The sequence below is a fragment of the Cornus florida genome, unplaced genomic scaffold, assembly GCF_030987335.1.
Source record: "Cornus florida cultivar Cherokee Brave unplaced genomic scaffold, ASM3098733v1 CherokeeBrave_3.0.0_Hap2_Chr02, whole genome shotgun sequence".
In the NCBI taxonomy this organism is placed as follows: Eukaryota; Viridiplantae; Streptophyta; class Magnoliopsida; order Cornales; family Cornaceae; genus Cornus; species Cornus florida.
Window position 1 is genome coordinate 7192668 of NW_026775572.1, and position 22195 is coordinate 7214862.

At 35.1% G+C, this 22195-nt stretch overlaps 2 protein-coding genes across 3 annotated transcripts; one reads left to right on the forward strand and one right to left on the reverse strand.

Moving 5' to 3' along the window:
• Positions 1-3392: 3392 nt before the first annotated feature.
• LOC132285215 (transcription factor MYB27) lies at positions 3393-4239 on the reverse strand. The gene is made up of 3 exons (XM_059787387.1): positions 4098-4239; positions 3805-3934; positions 3393-3569 (listed from the first exon to the last, which is right to left on the reverse strand). The coding sequence occupies exons 1-3, from the start codon at positions 4237-4239 to the stop codon at positions 3404-3406; spliced, it is 438 nt and encodes a 145-aa protein (XP_059643370.1). The 3' UTR covers positions 3393-3403.
• Positions 4240-13714: 9475 nt separating this feature from the next.
• Positions 13715-22195, forward strand: LOC132293374 (pentatricopeptide repeat-containing protein At1g03100, mitochondrial). Of its 2 annotated transcripts, XR_009477826.1 has the most exons (3): positions 13715-14218; positions 15830-18679; positions 21850-22195. XR_009477826.1 is itself a non-coding variant. In XM_059790827.1 (2 exons), exon 2 carries the CDS (start codon positions 15886-15888, stop codon positions 18238-18240), a length of 2355 nt encoding a protein of 784 aa, XP_059646810.1. In that variant the 5' UTR covers positions 13715-14218; positions 15830-15885; the 3' UTR covers positions 18241-19127. The 2 variants fall into 2 exon arrangements, 1 of the variants encoding a protein (XP_059646810.1); XM_059790827.1 differs by lacking the exon at positions 21850-22195 and having other exon boundaries at positions 15830-19127.

Below are 22195 nucleotides of genomic sequence, written 5' to 3' on the forward strand. Positions count from 1 at the left end.
GTTTCTTTTTAGAACTTTATATCCATAATGTCTGACATACAAACTTAAGAACTAGTCTTGGATACATATGGATAGAAGATGATGTAGACACTGGTAGGTTGTGATATCATATTCATCACATATCAAATTTAAAATGGGATAGGATTAAGGGTGATATTATCGTTTCACAAGCATACAAAATAAGCGTAGGCAAGTTCATTTCATGTATCTATCTCTCTCTCTATCTATCTATCTATCTATCCCACGTCATATGTAAATTATTGACATTGTATATGATAGTATATAGCAGCACAAAATCAAAGAAAGCAAGAAAGTATTCTGCAATTCGTAGTTAGGACCCTTTTGACATTCATTTATTATAGTTTAAACAATTTTAGTGCCAGAAGTTTATATAAACAGAACTCTTGAGTCCTAACTTTGTTTTTCTTTGATTTAGTTGGAAATTCATATTTGCACAGGAGCAGCACAGCACTGTTGCTTTCTTCTAATTCCATTTTATTATCTTTTGTAATTGCCTATCCTTTTCTTTTTTTTTTTTTCCAAAGTTTCTAATTGCCTATCCTTCCTTGTTATTTTTATATGTCACCAGAACATCCATGAGGGCTCTTAGCACAACAGTAAGGTTGCTGGCATTGTGACTTGGAGTTCACGAGTTCAGAATCGAAACAACCTTTCTATTACAATTGAACTGTTAGGGTTTCACACACACAATTGGCAAATATAATAGGAAAAAAACACACACACAAGCAAAAAACGAGATTTATGTGGTTTGGCAAATTACCTAGTCCACGAGCGAAGAACGACTAACTTTACTTCAAAAAACTTGATTGTACACTCTTTTTTCTCTCACCATCTCAACTTTCTTTTTCTCTCTTTAAACCTCTCATACCCATCTCTATTTATAAAGTTTTCAAGGTACAACTTCTTTACCAAATCTTTAGCTTTTTTTTCAAATCTTATGGCTTTCAAAACCAATTAAGAAACTGTTTCTTGCAACTTCTAATAACTAACCGTACAAGTTGAACCAGTTCATCACCATTGGAACCAATTCAATTTAACAGTAGCCAAAGCCAAAAAACAACACGCCCAGGTTGAACCCCACCAAAGATAAGCCAAAATCAGCAATTTTGAACACTCCTATTCTTCCCGTAATCAACACTTGATCAAAATATGTCTTTATCTCCACCATAGCTCCACCTCCAATAAGGATATCTTCATAGTTCCACCTTAACTAAAGTTTTCTCCACCTCAAATAAAGTACTACGATGAAATTGAGAAACACTTTAACATGAACTAGAGCTTTGTGCACCGAGCTAACCTTTTTTTACCACAACATCCATTTCATTTGATTTCCTAGAGAAATTGCAACACCAAGTGGTTTAGGTTCTTCAACAGAACAAAATCACTAGAACTGATTCTTCTTCTTCTTCTTCTTCTTCTTTCTTTTTTCCCCTCTGAATTTTTGTTTTTCTTCTCTCCTCAAAGCTGAGAGAATGCTAATAGGCAACTTGGGATAGGAAGCAGTACAGTACAAAATACATGAGGCCCCTATTATATTTAGACATGATATATGTCACTAAATTGAGATGACCCTTACATAGTAAGAAAATAATGGCTGAGAGAGATTCTTGTCTCCACCACAAATGGAAATCCTCTGTTTTTCATTTTTATAATATATTATGAACAACTTGCTGTGACTGATGTTTTCTTTCTCTATATATGCTTCCATTTTTTATTTTAAAACTATACATCCATTCAATTAATCAGAGCTACTAGAAAACTAGTGTACAAAACAGATGGATAGAAGATGATGTAGTTCTCTTCCAGTTACTGGTCATTTCTAACATTGAACAACATTTTTTTTTTTGTCACTAAGAACCTCTAGTTGCTTTTTATAACTTTATATCCATAATGTCTGACATACAAACTTAAGAACCAGTCTTGGATACGTATGGATAGAAGATGATGTAGACACTGGTAGGTTGTGATATCATATTCATCACATATCAAATTTAAAATGGGATAGGATTAAGGGTAATATTATCTTTTCACAAGCATACAAAATAAGCGTAGGCAAGTTCGTTTCATGTATCTATCTATCTATCTATCTATCTATCCCACTTCATATGTAATCTAGTTGCTAAATGGAAAACATTATCTTCTTCTTTGTGACTACAGGGTACTTCACCAACCCAATGACCTATAAAGATCACAAGGAGTATATAATAACTCAAATATTCATAGCATCTCAATGCAATATAATACTGGAAAGAAAAAACAACATTTTAAGGGTTCTCATAATCTGAATGTTAAAAATGAAACTTTGCACACTAAAATATGAACCCAAATAGTTGTGTAATGCTCTCTATAGAATTTTCATTTCACATAGCATCTCAACCAAAAAAAATTTGGAAGGGTACAACTTTTTACATCTTTTACGGTTTTATTTGTCTCTCTCTGTGATTTATCGCGTGTTTCAAATAACAATTAACTGAATTAAGCAAGAGTTTTGTCAACGACCCTTTCTTTGATGTTTCAAATAGACATTTCTTGTGACATGTCTTGCTCAATCCAATTACTTTCGGACTACACACCTTTTGTGACCTTCAACATTAATAACTATGTTTACGCATACTAAATATGGGGCTGAGAGTAACACTGTATACCCTGTTCTCTGTTTAATTACACATTTATGTCTTTTGTTGGGTTAGTTCATAGATTTTATTTTATTTTATTTCAGAAATTGGGTTAGTTCATAGATTTGTTTACACATATACAGTCAAATGCAAAGGTTTGGTCTTACAGCATTTGAATGGTTGTTCTTTTTGTTGCCGTTGCACTTTTTCGGTGCTTCTCATGGCTATTGAGTTGAAATTTGAAGAGGACAATTCCAAAAATCCCACTGCATGAATATAATCACAACTAAATAGATTGAAGGTAATTAAATAACAAAAAATTTTAAATGGAATATGTACTTTTTATTTATTTTTGAACATGACACAAAGATTTACATTTACTGAATTATCTATGAACAGTTTGTTTTGCTATTCACATCTCAAAGCTCAACAACAGTTACAGTTTAATCCAAGTCCCAGAGGGAACCTGAACATTCCCATACACTAGGGTTGCTATCTTCAGAGGTCCATGTCTGAAACGAATCGAAACTGCAATGGTCCTCTTGACGTACCATTTGATCACTTTGCTCATGTGACCAACATGACATCCACTCTGATAACCTTGTTTCGTATGGCGAACTAACTGATACAAAGTTTGATAGCTCGAGTTCATTATTTGAACAATCAACAGAGATGCCCAAAATGTCATCCTTGTGATTGATTGGGACCAATTGATCTTGTTTGACATTGTTTATGACACTTCCCATATTTCCTGAATATATATAACATCAGTCAGTAAAATATACATAAGCAATAGCAGTAAAAACATGCATGGAAGCAGATAAATTTGCAGTACCAATTGTAACTTGTTCTTTCTTTCTCAAATGACTTCTCCAGTAATTCTTGATCTCATTATCTGTTCTTCCTGGCAACCTTCTAGCAATTCTTGACCACCTACAAAAGTGTGTATACAAAAACATAAGAATAAAATAAAATATAAAAAGTGAAAAATGAGAAAAAAAAAAAAAAAAAAAAAAAAAAAAAAAACCAACAATTAGCATTGAAGTTAAATACATATTGTTGGCTCTAGAAACAAATTATTATTATTATTATTATTTTGTTAAATACGTACTGGCACACATTTTATAAATTGTTAAATGAACTATATATGAAGTCAGTTATTACTTACTTGTTACCCCATTGCTTGTGAAGTTGAATAATGATTTGGTCTTCCTCTGCACTTATATGACCATGCTTAAGATTGGGACGGAGATAGTTTAGCCACCGAAACCTACAACTCTTGCCACTCCTCTGCAGGCCTGCAAATTAGTCAGCAACTTCCATTAACAAGCTCACAACTTGACAATTAACCATTACTTACATTTTGGTTGGATGTAATGAATAGAAAAGATTAGACAGACCCCTTCATATGGGACCAAGGTAAGAATGATGACGGTATGATGCAATGAATGATATGCATACCTGATGCTTTTGCTAGCGAATCCCACCTCCGCTCCCCTAGAAGCGCAACAATGGCAGTCAATTGCTCATCTTCCTCTTCGAACCAAGGCCCTTTATGTAATTTTCCTTCTTCTTGCATGTCTAGTACTTGATAAGTAGCCATTGTTGCTGCAACTAATTGGGATGACTGGGCTAGCCTTCTTATACAAGCCGTGTGTGCAGGGTGGAAAAAGGTATGGGAAAGAGAATGGCATGATACAAAAAATAATCAATCTTGGGAGTACCATAGGTGTACAACACTAGCAAGTTTGTGGGAACTCCACCATTGGTTTACATGTATTAATTCGATCATCATGGTCATGAGGTCTCTCTCAATTATGTCATCCATGGATTTTAATATTCTTGTTCCATACGAATGGATTGAGTTCTATATTAATTCCTAGCTTTTGCATCATCATTTCTGGTTTTGTATGCACATGTTCTACTTCAATTGCAGTTCGGAAATCGTTTTTGTTTTATGCGTTACAAAAGCAATTGAAATATCCCATTAATTAGTAGTATATGATTAGACTGAAAAAAGTGTAGGACAGTGGTAATGCTTTTGAAGATAGATAGAAATATAGAATGTGTATCTCCATCTACATCTTCTCCACCGGCTGCACACCACCTCCAAACTAATGGGTCCAACTCCAGCTTTTTTTTTTTTGACTTTGAGTTGATCCGAGAATAATCTAGATAGACTAGATTTAATTGGATTATGTTCTTTTACGTTCAACTTAAGTTCCGAGATTTATGTCAAACAATGTCCAATCTATTTAAATTGTCACCTTGTAGGTTAAATTATAGTTACAATGTGAAATTGTTAAAATGGTCTTTTTATAAAAACTAAAATGATAATTTAATGAAATTAAAAAAAAAAGGGTGTAGTGATAATTTTTTTTAATAAATGGATTTTTAGTTATAGTGCACTTGTTCTCATAAGGACTTTATGTAACGACCCATAAAATTCAACTACAAAAGATTACGTTAAAAAAAAAAAAAAAAAAAAAAAAAAATTCCTTAAGTACATCAAAAAAATTTCCACGATGCCCAGAAAATTCAACCACTCCAATTATATTGATAATCTCAATTACATCATAAATCTCATTGTCTACATGGTAATCAAGTTTAACAAAACTACTACATCAACATGCTAGCGACACCAATATACTTCCAAGGAAACTTCGATAAGATACTTCAAGGTTGAGGTTGAGGCATATCTTCTATAGAAAGTCCATTTCTTGAAATGTTTATGACAACAGGGTGAGCTTACATTGCTTAGTAGATTATGACCAACCAACACCTCCTAAAGCCATACAAGTTATGCTAAATAGAAATAAAAGAACCGGGATCATAAAATGCCAGGAAAATAACCACACAATCACACCAATAACCCAAGTCATGAAAGAAGATGACATGAAATGAAATGCCAAGTCGTGCTATGTCTCAACCCATTTTCCAAAACCATATCCGTCATCATTTCCAAACCGTTAGTGAAACCCATCCCACGGTGATCCCTTGGCGACATGGAGGAGAATTGGCTACTTTCCCTGACCCATGGTAACCCCGTGGCGTCATTTGGGTCCAGATAGCTCAATCACACTAAGGAGAATTTCCTTAGTCCCCTCTAGGCCTCACTAACACCACAGCCCTTCGATAACCCCTAGGCGACCGGGTTTTTCATAAAGCCGTATTTGAAAACTTCTTCCCGAAAACCCCATTTCATTTTTTATTTTATTTTTTATTTTTTATTTTTTTTCTCAAAACATCATTCCCCATTTGTTCCCAATGAGGTGCATGAATGCATCATGTCATGTCAATACTCATGACTACACATTTAATTCCATTCAAAACTACATAGCATACGACAAATGAAATTTCACAATATCATACTCTCATTTAACAACACTATAAGCACAACAAGCATATCATACATACATTGATTTCATATAAGCATACTTTCTCATAACACATCCATCAACACATACTCTTACATTTGCATATATATCATTTAAACAATTATTGCAAGAATTCATCCAAAATAAACATGCTAAAACAATACACAAAATAATTCACAAAATTTCAAGAAAACGTGAATTAAACACCCCTACCTCACTAAGATGCAAAAATTCTCAAAGTGAGTCAAAAATTTGAAATTCCTAGGGTTGGCCAAGTGGTGAATTGCTCCTACCAACGCGTAGATCTCAACAAGCTCTTCAATTCAAAATAATTTCCACATGACATTTAACACAATAATAAAAATAGTCACACAGGCCTGAATTCAATCATTTAGCATACTAAATACAATACCTCACAATTTTCAAGACCTTATAATCAAATTAATCACCATAAGCAATTCATTCATATGACAATTTACATAGCAAATTTTAAGTCTTCTAATTGAAAGAATTCTGCGCAGCAGTTATTGAAAAATTCGTAGAAAATTCATTTTAGATCGAAACGGTAAAAATAAAAATGATTTAAAAACTAGACTCAGAATGAAATATCGCTGAACTACTCACGAAAGCCAAATGTTCCCCATTTAAATCAGTTTCCAAAAGTAAAACAATGATCCTTAGTTCGAAGAAACTCTGGCAGCGGATACTTCAAAATTTGTAGAAAATTTGTTTTACATCCAAATTGGGCAAACTACATTTATTTTGAATGTGGACATATGGGAGTATAAAATTAGTAAGTTTTTCCATGATCCAGTATCACTTTGTTGGTCAAATAAATTATCCAAAATCTATTTTCCAGCAGCAATAAAAAGACAAACAGCAGGAAATGTCGGATTTTTAAAAAAAAAATTACACTACCAAAAATCATTAAATTTTTATGAGTAGTAGAAAACTCATATTAGAAGTTACACTAAAAATTTTGTTGTATTTGGAGTAACACAACCTCTAAAATAAAATTCGTAAATTTTCTCAAAAAATTCAATTTTCAAACTGGGATAATTGGACAGCAACTATTCTCAAATTTTTATAAAAATAACTACTTGTACAAAAATTATAAAATTTATTTGAGAGGTACTAGACAGGTATAAGAACCTGTGCTAAAATTTTCGTAGCAATTGGATCAATACAACTCCTTATAAAATTCATTTAAACAGTCCTTTTACCTTATTTACACATGCTACAGCTGTCTTAAAATCAATAAAAACAGTCATTTAACAATAAACAATATAGTCCCTTAAATCAACCAAACAACCCTTTAGAAAAGCCAAAACAACCCTTTAAAATTCAGTAAAACAACCCCTTAAAATCAACCAAACAATCCCTTAAAATCAGCCAAACAGCCCCTATAAAATTTCATTCGAACAACCCCATTTACTACATTCATACTTGTTATGGTTCAATTTCAACTTCAAGAATACTTAATCCATCATTTATAATCTTTTTCTAAAGTTTTAACTAAGGAATCGTCATATATAAGCATAATTACATGCAATTGAAACAAAATTGACTTACACAAGCATGCTTAATTCAAAGAAGTCACATAAATCACTTATAAAGCAAGAGAAAATGCTAGTTAAACACCCCTACCTCCAAAATGATGAAATCCCCTAATTTGAACCCTAGATTTCGAAAATCCTAGGGTGCACTAAAGCTGAAATTACTTACACCCACTTGTAGATCTCGCTGTGCTCTTCGATTTGCTGCAAACGGCACCAAAAAATTCTCACCAGTTGAGAAATAATCAAAGTTTAAAGATTGTAAAAGAAAGAAAAAAAAAAAAAAAAAGAAAAAAGAAAAAAAAAAAGAAAGAGAAAAGGGAGAGAGAACTGGCCGCGGGAGAGAAGAATTGAGGTCATGTAATGACCTTGTGGTCATTAAAATTCTTAAGGCATAGTGGCAGGTCCCACGAGCTACAAAAAAATCTTTTTCCACTAACACCTATATACATTAACTAATATCAACCACAATTAAGCATGTCACCATATAAAATGCATTAAATAATAATAAATAAAATGCAATGGACCCAAAATAAAATTCTCGTATACAAATAAACTGATGGTGGGTCCCACCCGGGACTTTTCGGCCTGAAAAACGAAAAAATGCCGAAATGGTAACCGTTGCATTTCCAAGAGTCCTAAACTTTTGGAATGCCTCCAACCAACTCTCAGATACACCCGGCACACCCCGCGGTGTCCAATACGCAAAACAAGAAAAGACGAAAATGCTCTTGCAAAAACAGAAAATTTCAAAAAATGAAAAATGGCGAAAATAAAAAACATCACAATTTACACTCCTTAAAGAGATTTTGTCCTTGAAATCTACCCTCCTTATGAAGAAGGCCCACGGCCACACACTTTCTGAGAACACCTCACAAAACCTCAAGACCATGAACTCACCAACATTATTGTCACCAGACGTCAACAGGCAATCACACACCACTGCCACCAAAACCCAATACGGGTACCCATCTCTCACCTTATCATGACACAAGGCTAACTAGACCTTATGCCTGACCCAAAACGAGCATCGATCCACTCTACACAGCCACGAAAAACTCCAAAACCTGAGAAAAGAACAGTCACCAAACCACTGAATGAAGACAACATCCAACCTTAACTCATCATTCAAAGGACGCACAAAATCTCAATTCTATATATCTCTGTCAGACCAAACACTTGCTATCTAACACGTAGCTATACCATCACATTGACACACGCCCAGTATCCTATTCTCACTATTTGTGACAACACAAAACAATTATTGACTTTTGTCCTGACATCATGCTAAAGAGGAATTAATTAAGGAGAAATGGTTGGCCAGGCCATCCTCATCCTCTATCCAGTCTCAGCATAGACGTCGTTCTTATCCTCAGGTTCACACCTCAAATACAATCTCACATAGTCGACAAAACAACAATGGGATTCACTCACTATCCACCCATTGCTATACGTAACCTCAACAACTATACAGTCATATATCTATCTTCTGAATCCCAATCATACTTTAATCACACAATTCTAACAAGCTAAAAACAATATGACACCAAATACTACAATCATCGACCAGCATACTAGCTTTCTAATCTTCTCTAAGCACCCATACCAGGTAAATAACTCCATAACATCATTCAGTTCAATTCTTATTTCTTTAAAACACACAATGCGACTATCTCATGCTTGAAACCTCAAAACCAAAGTCAACCATTCCTATAATTCTTCAACAGAATCCCATAATCACTTTCTTAAATCACGTAATTCTAAGGTAACATCGACACTTGTCCTCAAAACACTGCTCAAATCAAATGCCAACAAAACTTCTATGTACATAATTCACATCACATCATATCACCTAATCATTCTCAAACTGCTGTTCACGACACATTCCCTAGCCATCATCGTTAGTACCAAACACTGGGAACATACAATCCTTATTCGGCAACCCGTGCCTCACATTCCACCGGTCAAAACCACTCTCAGAACAAGCACTACATATCACACCATAACACCTCCACTGCTACTCCTTCCAGCAACAGTTCAAACCTACTATCCTATCTATAATCTTTAATGTGCCACAACCACACACACATAAGTGCATAAAACACCCACAACCCCTATCACAACGACCCATAAACTTATCACTAGGGCGACATGCCTACATGGCAACGTTGCACTAACCAACCACAAGAAGGAATGACAATTCCACAATCACATAACCAATACTTGAACCACTTCTCAAAATCAACCTAAGACAATAATTTATCACAAATATCATAGTCTTATTGAGTGACGCTACACCAGCCAACCTTAAAGGGAGATGGTAATCATGATCGCTCACATTATCAATACCTAGACCACATTCATGCAACCATCCATCACGCTAACTACTTAGTCACAAGTCCCTATGCTTCAATACCTAGCACCCAACCAACCATGACATGCCAAGTCCTATAGCCTAACAAGTACCAAGTAAACAGATAAGACATGCTTCATCATATATCAAAACAAGTTACAAGGTTGCACATAATCACATAAGCATGCTTTCACATTAAACATCTTAGCACATAAGCACATAGTATACACTAATCAAGTCCTAACTCATTCTAGGTCAACCCAACCCGTCGTCTCTAGGTTTTTGAACCATTGCTTTGATACCAAATTGTAACGACCCATCAATTTCAACTACAAAAGATTACGTAAAAAAAAAAAAAAAAAAAAAAAAAAAAAAAAAAAAACCAAATCCTTAAGTACATCAAAAAAATTTCCATGATGCCCCGAAAATTCAACCACTCTAATTATATTGATAATCTCAATTACATCATAAATCTCATTGTCTTGGTAATCAAGTTTAACAAAACTACTACATCAATATGCTAGCGACACCAATATACTTCCAAGCAAACTTCGATAAGATACTTAAAGGCTGAGGTTGAGGCATATCTTCCATAAAAAGTCCATTTCTTGAAATGTTTATGACAACGGGGTAAGCTTACATTGCTCAGTAGATGATGACCAACCAACACCTCCTAAAGCCATACAAGTTATGCTAAATAGCAATAAAAGAACCAGGATCATACTATGCTGGGAAAATAACCACACAATCACACCAATAACCGAAGTCATGAAAGAAGATGCCATAAAATGAAATGTCATGTCGTGCTATGTCTCTCCCTATTTTTCAAAACCATATCCGTCACCATTTCCAAACCGTTAGTGAAATCCGTCCCGCGGTAACCCCCTGGCGACACGAGAGGAGGATTGGCTACTGTCCTTAACCCATGGAAACTCCGTGGCGTCATTTGGGGCCCCGATAGCTCAATCACACTAAGGAGAATTTCCTTAATCCCCTCTAGGCCTCACTAACACCACGGCCCTTCGATAACCCCTAGGCGACCAGGTTTTTCATAAAATCGTATTCGAAAACTTCTTCCCGAAAATCCCGTTTCATTTTAATTTTTTTTCTCAAAACATCTTTCTTCATTTCTTCCCAATGAGGTGCATGAATGCATCATGTCATGTCAATACTCATGACTACACATTTAATTCCATTCAAAACTACATAGCATACGACACATGAAATTTCAAGATATCATACTCTCATCTAACAACACTATAAGCACAACAAACATATCATACATACATTGATTTCATATAAGCATGCTTTCTCATAACACATCCATCAACACATACTCTCACATTTGCATATATATCATTTAAACAATTATTACAAGAATTCATCCAAAATAGGCATGCTAAAACACAATATACACAAAATAATTCACAAAATTTCAAGAGAACGTGAATTAAACACCCCTACCTCACTTAGATGCAAAAATTCCTAAAGTGAGTCAAAAATTCGAAATTCCTAGAGTTGGCCAAATGGTGAATTGCTCCTATCAACGCGTAGATCTCAACAAGCTTTTCAATTCAAAATAGTTTCCACATGACATTTAACACAATAATAAAAATAAAGTCACATAGGCTTCAATTCAATCATTTGATTTAGCATACTAAATACAATACCTTACAATTTTCAAGACCTTATACTCAAATTAATCACCATAAGCAATTCAATTCATATGACAATTTACATAGCAAATTTTAAGTCATCTTCTAATTGAAAGAATTCTGTGCAGCAGTTATTTAAAAATTCGTAGAAAATTCATTTTAGATCAAAACGGTAAAAATAAAAATGATTTAAAAACTAGACTCAGAATGAAACATCACTGAACCACTCACGAAAGCCAAATGTTCCCCATTTAAATCAGTTTCCAAAAGTAAAACAGTGATCCTTAGTTCGAAGAAACTCTGGCAACGGATACTTCAAAATTTGTAGAAAATTTGTTTGACGTCCAAATTGGGCAAACTAAATTTATTTTGAAGGTAGACATATAGGAGTATAAAACTAGTAAGTTTTTCCATGATCCAGTATCAATGTGTTGGTCAAATAAATTATCCAAAATCTATTTTCCAACGGTAATAAAAAGACAAACAGCAGGAAATGTCGGATTTTTAAAAAAATAATTACATTGCCAAAAATCATTAAATTTTTATGAGTTGTAGAAAACTCATATTAGAAGTTACACTAAATATTTGGTTGTATTTGGAGCAACACAACCTCTAAAATAAAATTCGTAAACTTTCTCAAAAAATCAGTTTTCAAACTGGGATAACTGGACAACAACTATTCCCAAATTTTTTAAAAAATAACTACCTATAAAAAAATTGTAAAATTTATTTGAGAGGTACTAGACAGGTATAAGAACCTATGCTAAAATTTTCGTAGCAATTGGATCAATACAACTCTTTATAAAATTCATTTAAACAGTCCCTTTACTTTATTTACACATGCTACAGCTGTCTTAAAATCAACAAAAATAGTCCTTTAACAATAAACAATATAGTCCCTTAAATCAACCAAACAACCCTTTAGAAAAGCCAAAACAGCCCTTTAAAAATTTAGTTAAACAGCTCCTTAAAATCAACCAAACAATCCCTTAAAATCAGCCAAACAACCCCTTTAAAATTTCATTCGATCAACCCCATTTACTACATTCATACTTGCTATAGTTCAATTTCAACTTTAAGAATACTTAATCCATCATTCATAATCTTTTTCTACAGTTTTAGCTAAGGAATCGTCATGTATAAGCATAGCTACATGTAAATGAAACAAATTTGACTTACACAAGCATGCTTAATTCAAAGAAGTCACATAAATCACTTATATAGTAAGAAAAAATTCTAGTTAAACACCCCTACCTCCAAAATGATGAAAACCCCCAATTTGAACCCTAAATTTCGAAAATCCTAGGGTGCACTAAAGCTAAAATTGCTTACACCCACTTTGTAGATCTCGCTATGCTCTTCGATTTGCCGCAAATGGCACCCAAAAATTCTCACTGATTGAGAAGTAATCAAAGTCTAAAGATTGTAAAAGAAAAAACGAAAAAAAAAAAGAAAGAGAAAAGAGAGAGAGAATTGGCTGCGGGAGAGATGAATTGAGGTCATGTAATGACCTTGTGGTCATAAAAATTCTTAAGGCATAGTGGCGGGTCCCACGAGCTACAAAAAAAATCATTTTTCACTAACATCTATATACATTAACTAATAACAACCACAATTAAGCATGTCACCACATAAAATACATTAAATAATAATAAATTAAATGCAATGGACCCAAAATAAAATTCGTGTATACAGATAAACCGATGGTGGGTCTCACCCGGGACTTTGCGGCCCGAAAAACGGAAAAATGCCGAAATGGTAACCGTTACATTTCCAAGAGTTCCAAACTCTCGGAATGCCTCCAACCAACTCTCGGATACACCCGGCACACCCAGCGGTGTCCGGCACGCAAAACAAGAAAAGACAAAAATACCCTTGCAAAAACAGAAAATTCCAAAAAATGAGAAATGGTGAAAATCGAAAACATCACGCTTGAACACTCGGACTTTCTATTTTAAAAGGTAAGGAAGTTTCACTAGGCTATAATGATCTTAGTGTTTGACATAAAATTTTGTATAAAACTTTATTACCATAATTGAATTTTAAGAGTATAAGAAATATATATATGTATTTGTTTGAACTTTATGACTAGCATAAAAATTTATTTACAAAATTCTTTTTAAGACAGAGCGAGATGGACACTTTGAAAAATCAAATTGAACTCTCACACGGGAGAGATGGGTATCATAATTCTCTTTATTTTTGTTATTTATTTATTTATCTTTTGCAATTTAGCAACACCAATTAACCGACTAATACCACCTCTGTCCCGATTTTATTACGAGTCAAAAAAAAAAAAAAAAAAAACGTAAAATCAATTAAAGACCGTTTGGATGAACTAAAAAGGGCTGCCCCAAATCCATTCAGAGACCGGTTTGGGCTTTTGATTAGCACCCAAATTGAGTCCAACTTGAAAAAGTCCGTGCCCTCAGCTAGACGACCATGAGCGACACAGTATACCGAACACCGAACACGCCAAGCTTTCTTCTATACACCGTCGATTTGTTTTCATTTGTCAGTTCCAAATGTAAATGATATATATATATATATATATATATATATATATTTTAAGAAGAAAAATACAAGAAGGCCTTAGGCCAAAACGATCACCTGCAATTACCCACTCCTACTTTTCCCATCGGTAAGTTGTAACTTTATTTGCTCATTTGATTTCTTTTTTCTTAGTTCTTGTATGATCCGAACTCATAATACTCGGTGTATTGCATCGAATTAATTGCGACATAGCAGCTTCTGTTATGTTTTGTGTCTATATGCATATGTAAATTTGTTTGTGAGTTCATACCTCACACACTGTTTGATAAAATGCCCCACTGTCTTCACCACCCTGACTGGCCCCTTTGGTTGCTGAGAAAATTAAGAAGAAGAAGACAATCAACCCCCTTTTTTGAATGTTTAGAATTCAATTCTTTAACCTCAACTCATTGGAGCCTAATGCATACTTGGTGTAGTTGAATTCCCTTTTTTCTTTCTTTCCCTTGATTTTTATCTTGAAGAGTGGTTTTTCGTTTTGTGGGCACCAATATTTCTGATGGGTTAGCTTTAGAACCTGCAAAATAAGAATTCAATATGGCTTTTGAAAAACTATAACTTGTGATACTCTATTATTTTAGGTCTCTCACTGATTAATTAAAGTAGTAAGTGCATATAACAAATAAGTGAAGAAACAAAGCAAACGATTGTTAACCGTTTTATTTCCAACTAGTGAATTTTGTTCTTCCATAGAAATCTTTTCACCATTCATTTCACATTTTCAATTCTTTGATCTATTATAACTTCTTTAGTTGCAGCTTTAAATTTTTTTTATGATAATATCTATTTCCAAGATTTTCTTGATTGAGATACCAAATTGCATCAATTGGAGGAAGCTATTGGAGAGGCAGATGGTATCATATTTTGCCGTAACTGCTTACCCTTAAAAGACCTGATTGAAAGGAAGATATATTCTTTTACACCAGCTGGTAAAAAATTTCTTGTATAATCTGTGTTATTAAAGCAATGTAGAAGCAAAAATGTTTCAGCCTGTCGGGTACACCGTGGTGACACTTGCATGTAGTTAATACTAATTTACTGATGAGCGATAGTGTTTAGATTATTATAACTAATCTAACCAAAGATATAAAAACCCGTCATTGACAGAATGGTTGTCATCTGGTGAAGACTGTAAACAAAAGACAGAACGGCTTTTTGTCTAGTTTGAATGCTAATGAAATTAATTACTCCTTAATGAGAGAGAGAGAGAGAGTTGCATTTCTCTTTTAGCTAAAGAGGGGAAGTTCCCTGGAGTTTGCTATATTATCATTTTACTTTTCTAGATGGAATCTTCAAAATGATAAAAGTTGTTGGATTGATAACGCTCATAAATTTCGATGATGTTATAATTTCCCTTTTCAGTACCAAATTATTGGTTATACATATTTTAGTGTAGCCTAAGGACTAAACCATAGCTCTAGTCTTTTGTTTCTCATCAAAATCATGTTCATATTTTGGTTTTGTCATACTTATTGAAGATATGGAGAGTATTGGTGTAGTCTGTAAAAAGTTTAAACTGACTTTATTACAAATTGTTCATTACATTCTTGGTGGTTTCTTAATCCTTTTCTACTTGGTATGATTATCTTTGTATGTTTGGGATGATTTAAACATCTTGGCTTCATCTGTTCCTATATTTTCAAATGCTCAATATTTTCCAGTTAAGCTCATCAGGTACTAAATGGTTCTGTTCATAGTGCAGATATTGATCGATTTCAGTGCTGAACGTGCAATCGTTAATATTTTCCAAGTGTAGATATGCTATCTATCAAGAAAGTGAGCCATCAAGTGGCTCCTTTATTTTCTTTGCTCAGTCCTAGTAAATTCAGTACTGTCAGGGTTTTGAGATACCAACTTCAGGTTTATTGGAGTCATAAGGCTCTCTATCAGTTTTATGGCTCTTCATTGACCAATTTAAATATGCAAATTAATCTCTTGGATTTTCACCATAAATTCACCAATCCTTTACAATATCTTTCGACTATGGCTGGTACAGTCCTGGTCCAGGCACGAGACCCAGCTAAATTATGCATGGAACTACAAGATGCAATTGATGAGCATAGACTCAGTGATGCATGGAAGTTGCAAGAACAGCACATGCAGATGGAAGGGTTTCCTAGAAAATCCATTGTGAATAAATTGCTTACAAGTTTTGCAGAGAGCCAAGATGTTACGTGGCTTGAGAAAGCTTATGGATTGGTGGAGAAAGCTATCGAGGGGAGTAAACAGAATTTGTTAGAGAAGGAGACTCTGATTTATCTCGCTTTCGCTCTTGCTAGATGTGGATTACCTGTTCCTGCATCGACTGTGCTGAGGAAGTTACTAGCAATGGAGCAATTTCCCCCAGTGACTGCTTGGTCTGCAATCTTGGCCCACATGTCACGAACAGCTCCTGGATCTTATCTTGCTGCTGAGTTGGTTCTTGAGATAGGTTACTTATTCCAAGATGGCAGGGTGGACCCACGCAAAAAGATTAATGAACCTTTGATTGCTATGAAGCCTAATACAACTACGTTCAACATTGCTTTGGCTGGCTGTCTTCTGTTTGGTACTACAAGGAAAGCAGAGCAACTCCTTGAAATGATGCCTCATATCGGTGTCAAAGCCGACACAACCTTATTGATCATCATGTCCCATATTTATGCGAGAAATGGACGAAGAGAAGAACTCAAGAAGCTTAAGAGACACATAGATGAAGCCCATGACCTTAGTGATATTCACTTTCGACAGTACTATAATTGCTTGCTTACATGCCATTTGAACTTCGGGGATCTAGAATCTGCATCCCACATGGTTCTGGAAATGGTTCGAAAGGCAAAGGAAGCACAAAATTCTCTTGCTTCTGCTACACTCATTTTTGAAGCCGCAGAAAGTGGCAAGACAGCAGTCACAGCGCCTTCTAGACAACATTTGAACGATAGAAAATCTGACGAATCAGAGAATCCTCGATTACTTAGAAGCCCTTCAATTTCTTATTATGATTTTTTTAGAGACCGAAAATTTTCAGAACTCGAATTTGAGGCTAAAGACTTACTTGAGATGTCGTTGGTGAAGTTGCAAAGTCAAGTCCAATTGATCACAACTGAACGTGGTATTCTCCAACCCACTGAAAGAATGTATGTGAAATTGGTCAAAGCTTTCCTGGACGCTGGCAAGATGAAGGATTTGGCTGATTTTTTTATCAAAGCAGAGAGAGAAGATTCTCCAGTTTCTGCAGATAATTCTGCCTTGGTTCATGTAATCAATTCATGCATTTCACTTGGATGGTTAGATCAGGCACATGATCTTCTAGATGAAATGCGTTTGAGTGGTGTTAGAACTGGTTCTTCGGTATATGCCTCCCTCCTAAAAGCATATTGTAAAGCAAACCGAGCAGGAGAAGTTACATCACTCCTACGAGATGCAAGTAAGGCTGGGATCCAGCTAGACTCAAGCTGTTATGAGGCATTGATCCAGTCCCGGGTGATCCAGAAAGATAATCTGGGGGCCCTCAATCTATTCAAAGAGATGAAAGAGGCAAAAATACCGAGAGCCGGTAATCAAGAATTTGAGATGTTGATCAAGGGATGCAGAGAGGGTGGTGAAGCAGGTTTGATGGCAAAGCTCTTGCAGGAGATCAAGGAAGGGCAGAGTGCGGATTGTGGAGTTCATGATTGGAATAACGTAATTCACTTTTTCAGCAAGAAGAGATTAATGCAAGACGCTGAGAAGGCTCTTAAGAAGATGAGGAGTTTGGGGCATGCCCCAAATGCACAAACTTTCCATTCTATGGTCACCGGATATGCTGCTATTGGGGGAAAGTATATAGAGGTAACAGAGCTTTGGGGAGAGATGAAGGTTCTTGCTTTTTCCAGTGCAATGAAGTTTGATCAAGAATTGCTGGATTCTGTACTTTATACATTCGTCAGGGGTGGATTTTTTGCTCGAGCAAATGAAGTAGTGGAGATGATGGAGAGAGGGAAGATGTTTATCGACAAGTACAAGTATCGCACTCTTTTCTTGAAGTACCATAAGACACTATACAAGGGCAAGGCTCCCAAGTTCCAGTCAGAAGCACAATTTAAAAAGAGAGAATCCGCACTGACTTTTAAGAAATGGGTTGGCTTATCTTGATAAATTTTAGTCTAATATGTGCCTCTCGAAGCTGTTAGCCAATGGGCCTTCATGCTGTGAAGAGTTTTTAAATGTGATGACATCCAAATATAAACAAGGCTGCAACTGGTTGTTTACATTTAGCGTGCACTCTGTGTTTGTTGGCAGTGTTATGTAAATAGACTGAACTGGGAAAGACGGGGAGGAAAGCTTGATGAGTTAATTTGTAAAATGGAACTGAGATTACTCGTGATGATCATGACATTGACAAAACACTGACAAGGCTACCAATTCTTGTACATTTTCTCTGTTGGCATCGTTATGTAATGCATGGAACTGGAAAAGAAGGGGTGAAAGGCTTGATGAGTTGCTAGAAGTTTATTATGCAACTGAGAATCATCCATCATGAAAAATGAAGGATACATCTCCCAACTAAATCATGAAGACAGGTCTGCCAAAGGTTTGTTTCTCTCCTTGTAATTTCATAAGCTAAACCCTTTTCGGTTCCTTGCTAAACTTCGTAATCCTCCAGTTAAAATGTTTTGTTGTGCCCAATGCTGTGAGTGATGTGCCGCAATTTATTTCTCAAATTAGGTTTTATTGAAACGTAACTCGCGCTGATCACCGAGTTTATTACACTTTGGTTATGTTAATACCAAAACTATATAAGATAGCCTGCAGGGCTAATCTTTTGAAATTCTGGAGCAGAGAGACAACTTGAATTAGTTCCATCAAAGACCATTGATGTTGGATCATTAGTTCAGAGTCAAAAGTTGTTTTATGGTTCATTAGTGTCTTATGGCCATGGCTCTTATCCGGATAAAGCATTCTTTTGTTCTTATTTTTGGCCAAGTGTTCATGTAATTGAATTGTTGGTTTTGTTGTCAGTTCGGATATATTTTTTTCTATTTGTTATGGTGTTAATTTGGTTTAATTTCTATTTAAATTATTTTTGGGCGGGGATTAATGATACAAAAATTAAATTATTAATCAGTGATACCCTGCTCGTATTTCTAAGGCCTCTTTGTCAGTTGTTGTAATGGAAAAATGTTTCTATTAGTAGAGCTTTGTTAGTAGAAATCATTTTATGCATTTGATCATTTGTTTTAAAAAATATATTTCATAATTAAAGCACTTTTTAATTTGTTTGACAACAATATTGTTTAGAATAATGATACTTGATCCGACCTCTTTGGCATATTGTGTCATTTTAAGAGCCTAAATCCAAGACAACCCACTCAAACAAAAGAAAAAGGTGTTCTTTTTCCAGTTTCCTGATAGATCTAAAGAGCTTCCAGGAGACTGATCAAATCAACTTCAAGTAAGTCCAACTTAAAAAATAAAAATTCCAAACTAGTATAGGGTATTGAACCATTGAATTAAGCATGAACGGATACAAAATCAAGGGCATTATGGTTGACTGAACAGTCTCTTCTTAGTTATTCAATTCTGTTTTTTTCCTTGGATTTTGCCTAATCAAAGAGACAAAAAGGGAGCCAGAACCTGAGAGAAATATAGGGAGTAAGATCGATGAACTAAATGAAGATAGAGATGTCAGAATAAGATACAGACTCATGAAGATAGAGATAAAGATATAGATAGAGAGGAAGAAACGAAGAGGTAGCTATAGAAGGAAAATCGTGGAAGGGATATCATAAAATCGAAGAGAGAGAGAGAGAGAGGAGGTTTTAGCTTATATTTCCGCATTTTTAGCGCCCAAGGAAATATCGAGGAAGAGGACATGACGTGGCACAATCATGTTAAACTCGGACTACAATTCAGCCAAAATAGTCGGCACATCTATCATTACTCTTATTGTTTAAGGTATTTCTACTAATTTTACAATAACCCCTTTAATGAATTATATTTGGTAATATTAGGACTTTGTTTAAAGTACTACTACTAATTTTACAATTACTCCCTTTAATGAATTATATTGGGTAATATTAGGATTTTATAAAATAAAAAAAAAAAGAATAAAATTATCTTTACAATTGCAATCCCAAACGACTTTTAATAAAAATTAGGATAATTACAATGACGTATCTCTAATTTATCAAATTACATTGACTTTTCCTATTAGACATGTAGGATTTGTAATTAAGTTTTATTCCTTATATATATTCTGTATTTTATTACAATAAACATGTCATTTAAGTCTAGGATTGAAATTTGAAAGTTATAAAATTACTAATATAAATATTTTTTTAAACATTAACAAATGAGAGGTACGTGTAATTTGACAAATTAAAAAAAAGGGCAATATATATCGACGAAACTTCAGAAGGCCGAAATAATTTACCAAAACTATTAAAATTTGGCACATACACTTCAAATATTAAAAATTTATATTTTCAAGAATGTTGTGCGAGATATTTGTTTCAAAAATACACATACTTCTTCACTTGGCTATATAGAAATAGAATACTGGTTCACTTGCACTTGCACTTGACGAGGGTCACCGCAGAGGATCAGAAATAAATAACAATAGGCGTTGGCGTGGCCGCGTGGTTAGTTGAGAAGCGTCGTCGTCGTCTGGGGCTGTGGGACCACAGCAGCCTATATATACCTTCAGTATCTCTGGAGCTTTTCAGTACTCCAGCAAATTCCGCTCCAGTACGTACGGACCGATTCCCCATTTCTCTCTCTCAACCCAAACCTCAAAACCCTAGTTTTCGTCTCTCTCTTTCTCTGCCCCTTTAGTGAAACCCTAGCTACAATGCCGATCAAGCGCTCTAGAATCGGCAGGTCTTCAAGCTTCGGAGAGACCGGAGTCCTCCGCCACGTCTCGGCGCCGGAGGCCGATTCGGTTGACCGCCAGTGCGAGCGGCGCACAGCTGCGCCCTTCTCCACCGCTGCGGAGCCGTCAAGCAATTCGGTTCTGACAACTTCTGTGGCAGAAAAATCTGTTGAATCGCGACCAAGGGTTCTGACGCTGTCGTCTCCGGTTCAGGAGAGTGTTGTTGCGGGTGATAAGAAGCCGATTGAAGGGTTTCTTGAGAAATGTTACCATTGCAAGAAGAAGATCGGAGAGGATGCAGAGGTTTTCATGTATAGGTAGGGATTTAGTTTCTTTATACCGTCTTTTTCCTCTGTTCTTGCTTTCTTCTATATCTGCGTTTACAATGGCGTTTTCCTTTGTTTTGAAATCTCTTTATATTTTTTCCTCGAATTGTTCATGCTCGTTTCAAAACTAATGTGAATCACTCTAGTTTCTTCTTATATATTAATCATAGTGAACTATTTTGTCGTTCATTCCTTCTGTTCTTAATCAAATTTAACTCTATTCTCTTATCTCTTTTTGTCTCCTTCAATATGATTATGATGACAAGATATCAAAATAGCTATCATTTTGCCTAGAGTCGAAGACCAAGATGGTTTGATTAGTTGCACTGGTTTCAAGTTTCACGGTGATTTTATTCACATATAAGATGATGATTCAGATGAATTCCATCGTTGGATCTTCTATCGACCTTTCCTATGATTCTCGTATTTAATACCACTGTTATAGTTGTCTTAGTTGTAAGTTCTTTTTTTGTTTAGTGATCCTCTTTTCCATCCCTTCATCTTTCAGGTTCTTATCATTATAGCAGTATTAGCATACTGAAACTAACACTTGATGTGATGCAGCTACTTCCTTGCATTTTGTACTGCTGAATGTCGTGATAGGCAGATTGCCATGGACAATGAGGCGGAGAAAGCATCTGAAAATTTGAAAAAATCAACTCGTGCCAGGAAATGGCCAATGTGAAGGATCAGCTTGGTCTTCGAATGGAACAATTTGAGGACCCTTATTCTCATACATATCTGGTTCATGTACTAACATGGTGGTGCATGGCCGTCAGGTTTTTGAGATTGGCTTGCACTTTTGGATAGAATGGGGTACTCCTTTAGGTTTAGGATATCATGAATGACATGTACAGGTATGTACAGTTGAACTTTTTTGTTTTTGAAACAAAAGCCCTATCTTTTTTAA